Below are 12,846 nucleotides of genomic sequence, written 5' to 3' on the forward strand. Positions count from 1 at the left end.
GAAGCAAGATGAAAGGGGTTCCTGCGGGACAAGTTTGGAACAATTTGAGCATCATGATAAACAGTGATAGTAATGGGTTATAATCCATTAAATAAAATAGGAAACAATGATTCATACAAATAAAAGTAAGTAAATAAATGAAAAAATTGAAAGTTCGATGAAAAATGGGATATTTACATAATTTCATATTACTACCTCACGAAATACCTTTTAATCACAAAGGGGGAAAATAACTTCTACAGTGAAAAATCTAGCAGACACTACCTCAAGCAAAGGATCAAAATGAACATCCTTTTGACAAATGATATATCAAGTCTAGATCTCCCATCCAAGTACTAACCAGGCCCGACCCTGCTTAGCTTCCGAGATCAGACGAGATCGGGCGCGTTCAGGGTGGTATGGCCATAGACTATCAAGTCTAGATCAATGTGTCACCTGATAAGATTCAATGAAAAAAATGCAGTATCACTTCCTAACAAAAACTCATGGCCTGAATTTAATAATAAAGACGCGTCAGGAAAACGCAGAACTGAGCACATTCTACAGAATAATTCATTTGCAATTTTCTAAAGTATCAAGGTCATGAAAGTCAAAGAAAGACCGATGAACTACTCCAAACTAAAGGAGACTAAAAGGGATGACAATTAATGAGATACATGAGGTCTGAGGATTAGATGGTAATATAAGTCAATGTTAATTTCCTGATTTTGAATAGCTGTATTGGTTGAATGAGAGAATGTCCTTGTTTGTAGAAAGTATGCACTGAAGTATTTGTGGGTGAAGGAACATCAGATTGGCAACTTGCTCTCAAAAGTCTGAGAAAAAAGTGATGCACACTATACTTGCAACTTATCTATAAATCCATGTTAATTTCAAAATTTAAAAATATTTTATTACTTTAATTTTGACTTTTATTGTTTTTAAATTTTTTATTTATTTGAAAGAGACAGAGAATACAGGGGCAGGGGTGGGGAGATAAGGAGAGAGCAGGAAGCTCCCCACTGAGCAGGGAGCCCAACTTGGGATCATGACCTGACCCAAAGACAGATGCTTAACCGACTGAGCACCCAGGCTCCCCTTAAGAAATTTTTTTTTTTTTAAGATTTTACTTATTTATTTGACAGAGAGAGAGAAAAATAGAGAGATCACAAGTAGGCAGAGAATCAGGCAGAAAGAGAGGGGGAAGCAGGCTCCCAGCTGAGCAGAGAGCCTGATGTGGGGCTTGATTCCAGGACCCTGAGATCGTGACCTGAGCTGAAAGCAGAGGCTTGACCCACTGAGCCACCCAGTCACTCCAAGAAAGTATTTTTTTAATTATTTTTTAAAAATCATTAAAAAAAAATGGGGCGCCTAGGTGGCTGAGTGGGTTAAAGCCTCTGCGTTCAGCTCAGGTCATGGTCTCAGGGTCCTGGGATAGAGCCCTGCATTGGGTTCCCTGCTCAGCAGGAGCCTGCTTCCCCCAACCTCTCTCTGCCTGTCTCTCTGCCTACTTGTAATCTCTGTTGAATAAATAAATAAAATTAAAAAAAAAAAGAAAAAATTATTAAAAAAAACTTACTCCACTGATCTGATCCTTAGTTGTTTGCTTGTTTTTTAACATTTTTATTTATTTGGCAGAGAGCAGGAGAGAGAGTGAGAGAAAGCATAAGCGGGGGGGAGCAGCAGAGGGAGAGGGAGAAGCAGACTCCCTGCTGAGCAAGGAGCCCAACACAGGGCTCAATCCCAATGACCTGAGCCAAAGGCAGATGCTTAACCAACTGAGACCCCCAGGCACCCCTAGAACCTGACTGACTTTTACTTCCTTATATAAGATAGAGGCAGGATTCTTTTAAAGAAGGTAGTATACTATCTACTGCTTTTTTTTAAAGAAGCTATTTATTTATTTATTTATTTTAGATTGTATTTTTTAAGTAAAGATTTTATTTATTTATTTATTTAAAGATTTATTTATTTATAACCCCGAAGTTATTTATTTTTCAATTTGTTTATTTAAGAGAGAGAGAGAGAGAGATGAAGGGTGAGAGAGACTGAGTGAGACAGAACATGAACAGGGGGAGGGGCAGAGGGACAAGCAGACTCCCCACTGAGCAGGAAGCCCAACACAGGGCTCATCCCAGGACCCTGAGATCATGACCTTGAGCCCAAGTCAGAAGCTTAACTGACTGAGCCACCCAGGTGCTCCCCGACCTACTGCTTTGATTACAAACTATTTTAACAAGAATAAAGCTTTGGTTAAAAAACTTGTTTTAAAATTTCCTGACGGTAGTTAACTCAGAGTACTAGTACTTTTCATGTTGTCAAACTTGTATTTTCTAATATTTCTATGCTAAATAAAAATTCTAATTATGTTCTAATTTTATTTTTTTTATTTTTATTTTTTTAAATATTTTATTTATTTATTTGACAGACAGAGATCACAAGTAGGCAGAGAGGCAGGCAGAGAGAGAAGTGGAAGCAGGCTCCCCGCTGAGCAGAGAGCCCGATGTGGGGCTCGATCCCAGGACCCTGGGATCATGACCTGAGCCGAAAGCAGAGGCTTTAACCCACTGAGCCACCCAGGCGCCCCAATTATGTTCTAATTTAAAAAAAACTTGCAAACAGGGCGCCTGGGTGGCTCAGTGGGTTAAGCCGCTGCCTTCGGCTCAGGTCATGATCTCAGGGTCCTGGGATCGAGGCCCGCATCGGGCTCTCTGCTCAGCAGGGAGCCTGCTTCCCTCTCTCTCTCTCTGCCTGCCTCTCCATCTACTTGTGATTTCTCTCTGTCAAATAAATAAATAAAAAAAATCTTTAAAAAAAAAAACAAACAAACAAACAAAAAAAAAACTTGCAAACAACTCCACTAATTTAGGCGAACCCCCTAAAGTAATTTGTCCAAGGCCACATAGTAAGTTAATAGCAGAAATACCCGTATGTCTTAATTTCCAGTCCATACGATCTTTCTTTCTTTTCTTTTTTTTTTTTTTTTTTAAGATTTTATTTATTTATTTGACAGGCAGAGATCACAAGTAGGCAGAGAGGCAGGCGGGGGGTGGGGGAGGGGTGGGGGGACACAGGGAAGCAGGCTCCCCGCTGAGCAGACAGCCCAATGCAGGACTTGGGCTCCATTCCCAGGACACCAAGACCATGACCTAAGCCAAAGGCAGAGGCTTTAACCCACTGAGCCACTCAAGCGCCCCTCCTTACTACCTTTCAACATTTGATACCATATTTTTTCCCTCTCATTTTATTTTTCACCATAAAGAATTTCTGAATTCGTATAGCTAGGATTCTCAAATTTGTCAAACAAAAGAATACTGATACTCACCTACAGAGCAATATAAATTAACTAGAAAAGAAAAATAACTGGGGCCAAGAACATAAGAACGGTTCAAAGAATTCTAAATCATGGGGCGCCTGGGTGGCTCAGTGGGTTAAAGCCTCTACCTTCGGCTCCCAGGGTCCTGATCCCAGGGTTCTGGGATCGAGCCTCACGTCGGGCTCTGTGCTCAGCAGGGAGCCTGCTTCCTCCCCTCTCTCTCTCTGCCTGCCTCTCTGCCTACTTGTGATTTCTCTCTGTAAAATAAATAAAATCTTAAAAAAAAAAAAAAAAAGAATTCTAAATCAAGACTGCTGGCTGTTAGGGCTCAAGCAGAAGTGAATGCAGGTAGAAGTGGAAGGAGGAGAGAGCTTAGAAGCTGGTTTAACCCGACTTTCAATCATCACTATTTAGAGAGAATAGCAAAGAAATTTGGTTATTAGAAGGAACTATGGAAACACGCCTAAAAAATATAAATAGATCCAAGTCCATTAGAAACATGGATGGGAAACCATTAACTATGATAGTTACTTCTGGAACATGGTATTATAGGAGATTGCCTTTCATGCTAATGACTGTGGTAATGACTGAGTATTATAAAATGAATATGAACTACTTTTGTAATCAGAAAAAGAAAGTCGAGATGAAAAACAAAGCAAAATTCCTTTGTAATTATTTTTTAAAGGAAAAAGAAAAAATATGGGGAGGGAAAAATAAAATAATATTAAAAATTGGTAAACTAATTTTGATTACTCCATTCAAGAGAAAATAAAAGGGAACCCTGAAAGGTGGTAATGTTTGGTGAGCCGGGGGGTAAAAAAGAAACTAGATATAATTTAGCAACATGAGACAGTACAGAGCACTTACTATTTTAAGCCGCCACACTTAAGTCTCATGTCCCTGACTGGGGAAGCCCAAAAAAGATTCCAAGAGAGTTTCTGCCTTGATTCATTAGTCTTTGGCTCCAAAAAGAGACAGCTTTTCAATTTATTACATTAATTTTGGGCAGTCAAGGTATTTTTTTCCCTTAGAGAACATGTAATCCAGAAAGTCTCATGGTAAAGATGTTCACAGTTGCTGTCTGGGTCTTAAGGACTCTCTGCTGTACTTAATCAGGAATGTGGCCATATAAATAAGTGTTATGCTTCAGGAGACAATCTTCTGAAAGTTGATCTAACCATACAGTTGACCTGAGTCTTATAAATCATACAAAAGATTTCAGATGAATTCTTGATACATCAATTTCCTGTACTGGTCTCATTATGGTTGGCAATTCAATATCTCTTACATCTTTGATGAGGGCTCTGAATCAGTGGTTCTCAACAGAGGAGTGCTGGAATAAGGTGGGGGTATTTCTGATTGTTACAATAATTGGGAGGGGAATGCTCCTGGCATTTAGTGATCAGGACCAAAGGTTTTAATATTTTGAAAGTACAGAGACAGTCTCTTACAACAAAACCAACAGAAACCACACCACATTTAGTAGTTTTCAAATGTTCTCACATGTGTGAAAAACCTATTTATAATTATCTAAGTTTAGAACCTTATTCCACGTCACATGTCAATACAAAATAATAATAACTTTTCCAGGAATGCAACAAGTGTGTAAATTAAGAGAAAACACATACTTTTTGTTGTTGTTTAGAAATTTTAAAAATTGTTTACAGTTCATTATGATTCAAAAAATCATATAATTTGGCAATGCCAATCTGACACTCTAGAACCAGTAACCAGTAATCAGTAACCAGTATCCCCATCTACATCTGTGGCATTCTCATCTAAATAATGTTATAAGGAAGTACAAATATCAAAGTATTTCACTATGCTTGTGCCCAAGCATTTACATACCAAAAACACATTTTTTTATTATAAATTACTTTTCTTTTATTCCTCCTTCAAATTTCAGTTAAGATTTTATTTTAATTTTAAAAAATATGTACTGAGGTATGTTTTATTTGAATTTTATTCTAAGTTAACATGAGACATTGCAAAAATATTTTTAATATTTTTATAAAAAGGAGACACTGAATCTGATAGGGGTGAGACTCGCTGGTCTAAATGAATCATGATAACCCCAGTCCTCTCAGCAGGACTGGTGGGCCATAGGCATGTGACCCAGTTCAATGACACATGATCGAATATCTTGCTCTTGGGGAAGAGGAAGAAACGATCCTTATTCTTCATGTTAATTTGTGATGGCTCAAAGAGCTGTAATCATCTTGCTATGTACCTGAGGATGAAATAAGTGACAAGGCAGCTCCAAGAAAATCAGACAGATGAAACTGGAGCCCTGAGATCCCACATCTAAAGTCCACCTTACCTCTGGACTTCTAGCTATGGAATATAATAAATTCCTTTATGTATGAGCCAGGTTGAATCAGGTTTTCTCTCACTTGCAGCTAAAAGCAACCAAAGAGAGCTGCCTCATAGAAATGACACTGGAGGGGTGCCTGGGTGGCTCAGTGGGTTAAGCCTCTGCCTTTGGCTCAGGTCATGACCCCAGGGTTCTGGGATCGAGCCCCACATTGGGTTTCTGCCCAGCTGGGAGCCTGCTTCCCACCCCACCCCCTCGCCTGCCTCTCTGCCTACTTGTAATCTCTCTGTTAAATAAATAAATAAAATCTTTAAAAGAAAGAAAGAAAGAAATGACACTGGAAGGGAAGATAAGGGGAAAGCAGTGCAGCACAGAGAAAGCATAAACTTGGGACTCATATATTGAAGTTCAAATCCAAATTCTATGATTTACTAGCTATATAACCTTGGACAAAGTACTTAAAACACTCTGAGCCCTAGCTTCCTCATTTGTAAAGTAGAAACAGGAATACCTGCTTTACCTGGCTATTTTGAGGATTAATAAACTAATACTTATTAAGTTCTTAACCCGCTGCTTGGCATGCTGCAATCACTCAACAGCTGGTGGCTATTATTAACTATTATTATGTGGAGAAGGAAAAAGAACTCACAGCAGTCTGAGCAGTGATGTGTGTGCAACCCACAATTTTGGCTCCAGCCAAAGGTTTTTCTCCTTGAGCTCTCTTCCTCAAAGCCATCAGTGCAGGCATTTCTGAAAAAGCACAAAACATACACAGCACTATTAGAGAGGAGGGAATGAGACAGAAAGAATAAACAGAAGAACTTACTCTCTTAAGAGAAGATTCTTCCCCTGATCAGGTTCTTTGTTAGATTGGGCTTCTCAAGGGATCAAGACATTGAACCTGATTCTTCATTCTAAGAGGCCTGCAGAGGCAAATGCTCCAGAGTTCGGATGCTCTATATCCCAGTCCTCCTCATCTACTCTCTTTCCCTTTTCCTGGTATCGGAGGAGCTCCTTGTAGAGTCAACTCCACCAGAGTTGACTCCCTCCCCACAGTGTTTTTCCAAGTTCAGATTTCTTTTGTAGTAAGTATTCTGTAAAACCACACTTAAATTTCTCAAGCGACTAGACCCCAGGACATAAAAAGGGATTAACATGGACAAAAAGACCTAGGCAACCTGAGAAGGAAAAAGTGCTGGCTTTCTTTACCTTGTTCGGCAATTTCAATTTCTCTTCGTCCAAACTCTGCCTGTTTGATGTTCTTGACACAGAAGTCACTGCTTCCCTTCGAGTTCTTTTGCTGCTTATCCCTAGGAGAGGTCTCATCATCAGAGCTATCTGTATAGGAAGCCGCTGAAATGACAGAATAAAAAACCCTCAGGGAGACGAACAGCTTCCTCTAAAATACCAAACCATGGGGTGAACTGAGGCTTCCCGGGTCACCCACCACCACACAGGTGTACACCTTGATGGCAGACACCTAACCTGGCAGTCTGGAGCTGCCTCAACCACCTCCTGTGGAAAGTGCTAGCCACAAGTCAGAAAGAGGAAGCCAGAGGGCACCTGGGTGGCTCAGTTGGTTGAGTGACTGCCTTTAGCTCAGGTCATGATCCCGGACTTCCAGGATCGAGTCCCGCATCAGGCTCCCAGCTCCTTGGGGAGTCTGCTTCTCCCTCCAACCTTCTCCTCTCTCATGCTCTCTCTCAAATAAATAAATAAAATCTTAAAAAAAAAAAAGGAAGCCAGAGAGGTTGCCAAAGACATTCCCCCTAGCATTAATGTGGAATCTGGGGCTAATGATCTTCAGAACGCGAGAGCTCCCTGAATATGCAAAAAGAAAGAGGTTACACCACAATAGCAATAGATTGAAGTTCTTAGTGCAAGATCATGGTCATTAACCTATGGGATTCTTGGATCCAAGCTACCCTTCTCTGTCTGCTGCTTAGATGCCTGTTTTAATTTGTGTTTTAGCACAATAACTGAACAGATAAGACCTAGAGAACCCATGGGAAAGTAATTAAGAACTGCACAAAAAGTGTTTGTCTGACACAACAGAGCCTTCTTTTGAAGACTGGCTCTGATGAGGCTGAATATGCCTGCAGACCCAATTAGATATTGACAATGAAGTATTCAGTGTGCTCTCCCTTCTTGCCGGCCTCAGTGGGCCTGGCAGTAGGCATTTTAGGTACCCAAAGAAGTGCATAAATCCTCCTTTGGTATACTAAAATGTCCTGATGATTAATCCACTTAGCAATACACGCTAGAAGGTGGAAGGTCTCAGACTTGTGATGGTGGCTAACGGGCAACTGCTGCTACTCACATGTTTAGCTGAGGTCTTTTGTCTTCATACGATTCTGTAGTTGCTAATCATTTGCTAGATGTTTTAATTTCCTTCCATGATTTATATTTAAGTTTTGGAGGATAGTTTCTTCCTAAGTGGTCCTCAAGGTTTGTTGTGGGGTTTTTTGTTTTGTTTTTAAATTGTTAAAAAAAAATTTTTTTTTAATTTTTTGAGGGGCCAGGGAGGTTGGAGGATATAAAGGCACTACATATCTCTCAATGGGATAAGAAGTACTTCCATCACATTTGGTGGGGGGAAAGCTGTAAACACTCAGATCTCCTAAGGTCTATGGTGCTCTGATCTACTTACATCCGGAGAATTAAGGCATTTCTGGGATTTCTTAGCAAAGGATCTATATCTGGGAGAGCTGTAAAAGGCAAGTCTGACCTTGCCCAGTTAATCGGGCATGGCACTACAAAATGTTTGGGCAGCAGGGGCCTGAGTGTCTCTCCTGGAGCTGGAAAACTGCCCTAGAGCAAAGTCCTAACACGAGGCAACAAGAATGAACACGGGCACCAAGGGAGGTGAAGGAATTAGTAAATCCCCAAAGGACTTTTGTTCTTGAAAGGAATTAATCTGTATAAAGAGTCTGTGGTTCTCCCTCCTAGGGTGAGCAAGAGTTCAAAGTACCTTTGGCAACAGAGCCCAGAAACAGCTTCCTGGGCAGTCATCTGTTTCACTAATCAATACTCAGAAATAGCTTATATGCTGGAGGCTTAGGGGAACCATGCTTCTGCCACCTGAGGGAAGAAAGATAATGGCCATCCTTAATCTTGACCATAATTTATAGCATAACTGCTTTTGAAGAAAGTGTTTACATTCAGAATATCCTGAAATTTCAAATCGTTTTCTAGAGGCATAATGATTTCTATGTTCTCCAAAGGCCATTTATATAGTGGGTATGTGTTCTGGAGTCAGACAGATTTTGAAGTCTCAGTCTCTGTTTCTGGGTATAGAAAAGGTGTTCCAGAACCTGATTAATAGGATTATTAATTCCTTCACAAATCCAGTCATTCACACATTCAGTTGTTCATTCAACAAATTTTTATTTTGTGTCTACTATATACCAGGCAGAGTCTAAGTACTGAGTATAGAGAGCAAATATGGATTGTCTTTATCTTCATGGAGTTTTCAGTCTAATAGGTAAGTCAGACATGAAATAATTACAAAATTAATTGGAGATTTTCTTTTCCTATGGTTGTAATATGTACTACGAAGCTGACTGTAAAATAAGAAGACGTAACTTTCAGAGTCAAGTTGTTGAGAAGATTAAATAAGATAATGTAAGTATAGAGCTTAGTGCAATGCTTGGTATATAGTAATTAAGCACTCAATAAATGACACCTGATATTATTGTTGGCTTTTGCGAATATTTTTAATTTAATACCAGTTATAACATTTTTAAAGTTTCTTACTCAGGGTCAGGATTTTGAATGGGAAAGAAATGACATGCATACAATATTATTTAGCAGTTTCTTTTTCTTCTACCTCCATCATCTACTAACCTAACCAAGCAGCAGGTGGCTGGCTGGCAGGGAGGAAAAAGGTTGAAACTGGAGTCCTAACTCTACCCAGAACAGCATTCCTTTCCTATGCCTCTCCAGCTTCTAAGGATGAGTCAGGGTAAAAACACACACACACACACACACACACACACACACACACACAAACAACAACAAAAATAACCCCCCAAATTTCCTCTTTGAAAAAGCACTCCAATTTTTGGCTTCAGTCGTTTTTTTTCTCTCTCAAGAAGAAATTATTATACCACCTCCCTACTCTAAAAAAAACCTCCCCAAATACAGTATTTTTTTTTTCGTAGTAGTCAACTGATTATAGTTAGCTCAATGTTTTTATTTGAGCCACAGAGATTTGTTTTCAAAGAGTCCTTTGTGCAGACCTGTTATCAGGTGAGAAACAAAAGTATCAGTTGTCTAGATTGTACTAATATGTGAATGCAAAATGGCTGATAGACCCAAACCAAGAGAGGGTATTTCTGCAAACACAATGGAAAGATTATTCATGAACTAGCATGATATTTGCTTTTTGAATCCATACTTATTTCTGTCACTATATTTAAAGTAGCACATTCATGAAACTATCTCAGATAGCATCAAAGGTTTTTTCCTAAGAAAATTTAGAGAAACCCAACACATATATAATATATACACATGTTTGCATAGTTTCTAAGATGTTTACAGCTGTCACACTCTGAAGCCCAGAGCCATAATTCAATTAAAAATGAACAACTGATAATCAAGGCAATAACCAACTGAAGTACAGCGTGAGCTCTAGCTTTACCTCTAATTGGTTGTGACCAATTTTCAGTTTATCCAACTGTAAAATTGGGAGTTGACGGATCTCTCCCCCATGCTCTTTCTTTCCCCTAACTATCTCCACCACAAAAATCTCATGAATAAATGAGAGTACAAAAAGGGTTCAATTTCTAGGCAGAAAAGTAATATAAAGTACAATATAACTTCACATGGGGAGTTCTCTTGTTTCATGATATCCCAGAATCAAAATATAACTCTTGAATCACTAATCTGTAATCTATCCCATAGAACATGCAAACATATGTTCTATGGCTCAAGCCTGATGAAGCCTTACCTCCTAGCAGCTGTGATATTAAGGGTTACTGCTAGGAGAAGAAGTAGTCAGACTCCCAGATGAATTAGTCCTATTAGACTATTTTAAGTCAGACAATTCCTCTTGGGCCCAATCTATTCATTTGGCAATGGAAATAACAGTAGGGACGTGGGTCAATGTACAGCAGATTTCACTGATGAATAACACTCTAGAAATATGTGAAAAGCTATGCTAGCAACCAAAATACAAACAAACAAAACTTTGTTATTTGGAAAAATCTGAAAATAATTTTTTAAGTTTTATAAGAACCAATTATGAATGAAGGGACTTCAGTCTTCCTTTCTTATCTTTAACCAATTAACTCACTGCAAAGGCAGCTTTTTTAGAAATATATCACTGAGAATGATTTGACTTTGAAAAACTCTCTTCTGCTCATTTGTTTTTATGAGGTTCTGTACTTTAGGAAAGAGTTTTCAGAAGTTTGTTTCTTATAAAGAATTTCAGGAACAATCCAGAAATTTTAGGAATTAATGTAGCTCTTTTCAACCTGGGTTCCACTAGAATTAAGCCTTAATGCCTTGAAGCCTCCATAAAATATGGACTATTAAATTAAATTATTAAATTAAATTCTCTCCTATCCATCTGAAAGGCTGCTAGTCATGAACCATCCTTCGGAGAACTGAGAAAACAATGTCTCCAGTTCTTTTCTGTGTTCTGTGATTCTGATGAGGAGCCCTGCTTGAGAAAGATTGATACAGGCTTCTAAATGCAAGCATAGCAAAACTTAGCACCAGGATCTTTAGGCAGAGAGAACAGGCCACAGACTACCCAAACCTCCAAATAACTTCAGCAAAACAAACATTCTGGGTAGAGAGGTACCTTTTTTTTGAAAGGTCATAAACCTTCTTCTAGCTGTTCACATACAGAGTATATCAGAGACCTCAACAAGAATATGAAGTAAAAGGGCGCCTGGGTGGCTCAGTGGGTTAAAGCCTCTGCCTTTGGCTCAGGTCATGATCCCAGAGACCTGGGATCGCTCGGCGGGGAGCCTGTTTCCTCCTCTCTCTCTCTCTGCCTGCCTCTCTGCCTACTTGTAATCTCTGCCTGTCAAATAAATAAATAAAATCTTAAAAAAAAAAAAAAAGAATATGAAGTAAAGGGCTGGACACCTTTCACCAATATTTAGTTATCAAGCACCTCTCATGTGTCAAGTATTTCTAAAGGTTGGTAATAGAAAAGTACAAAACAGCCAAATCTCTGTTCTCATGGATCTCTTATTCAAGTAAGGGGAGAAACAATAATAAATTAGTAAAATACATAGTATGTTGTATGATAATAAGTGCTATGGAGAAAAATAAAGGAGGAAACTTTGATAGGGAATGTTGGGTGGGGTATTTGTACAATTTTGAGAACCAGGATAGGCCTCAATGAGAATGTAATCTTTAGTTAAGAACTGAATCAGGTAGGATGCCCAGCTAGGCTACCTCAGAGCATCCCAGGCAAAGGAAATAGCAAATGCAAAGACCTTAACTCAGGAGAGCGCCTGGCATGTTTTGAAATAACAAAACAGCAGTAAGGAGCCTAATGTGGCTGGAGTGAAACCTCTAGCTGGAAGAGGAGGGAAGTCTGGGAAGGAAGCAATGCAATTAGAAACGTGATGGGATAGGGAGACAAACCATAAAAGACTCAATACCAAAAAACAGACTGAGAGTTGCTGGGGGGAGGGGGGATGGGGGAGGGCGGTGGGGATATGGACATTGGGGAGGGTATGTGCTATGATGAGTGCTGTGAAATGTGTAAACCTGGTGATTCACAGACCTGTACCCCTGGGGATAAAAATACATTATATGTTTATTTAAAAAAAAAAACATAATGGGATGATATAGGGCTGTGTAGACCACTGTTAAGAACTTTAGTCTTTACTCTGAGTGAAACTCGGAAGCATTAGAGGGTTTGGAGGGGAGAACTGATATGACCTGACTTATTTCAAGAGAATGAATCTGGCTGTAGTGCAGTGAATAAACTAAAGAGGGGCAAGCTTGGAACTCAGGAGCTCAGTTTTTAAGACACTGGAGATGCCTATAAAACATCCAAGTGAAAGGACTGAGCAGGTAATTGAATATATGGATCTAGTGTGTAGGGGAGAGATCTGAGGCAGAGATAAAAGCTGAGGCTCAAACGTCAATACATAGTATTTAAAATTATGAGGCGGGGCGCCTGGGTGGCTCAGTGGGTTAAGCCTCTGCCTTCAGCTCGGGTGATGATCCTAGGGTCCTGGGATCAAGCCCCGCATTGGGCTCTCTGCTC

General features: G+C 39.5%; 1 protein-coding gene across 6 annotated transcripts in view; it reads right to left on the bottom strand.

Moving 5' to 3' along the window:
• AHCYL2 (adenosylhomocysteinase like 2) overlaps positions 1–12,846 on the bottom strand; it is a 161,976-nt gene that overhangs the window by 26,091 nt on the left and 123,039 nt on the right. For all 6 annotated transcript variants that reach the window (XM_059396422.1, XM_059396421.1, XM_059396425.1 and 3 more), the window contains 2 exons: positions 6,819–6,962; positions 6,259–6,359 (listed from right to left, as the gene is read on the bottom strand). In XM_059396422.1, the coding sequence (XP_059252405.1) occupies positions 6,259–6,359; positions 6,819–6,962 (245 nt within the window). The remainder of the gene's footprint in view (positions 1–6,258; positions 6,360–6,818; positions 6,963–12,846) is intronic.

This window comes from Mustela nigripes, chromosome 4 (genome assembly GCF_022355385.1).
Source record: "Mustela nigripes isolate SB6536 chromosome 4, MUSNIG.SB6536, whole genome shotgun sequence".
Taxonomy (NCBI): Eukaryota; Metazoa; Chordata; class Mammalia; order Carnivora; family Mustelidae; genus Mustela; species Mustela nigripes.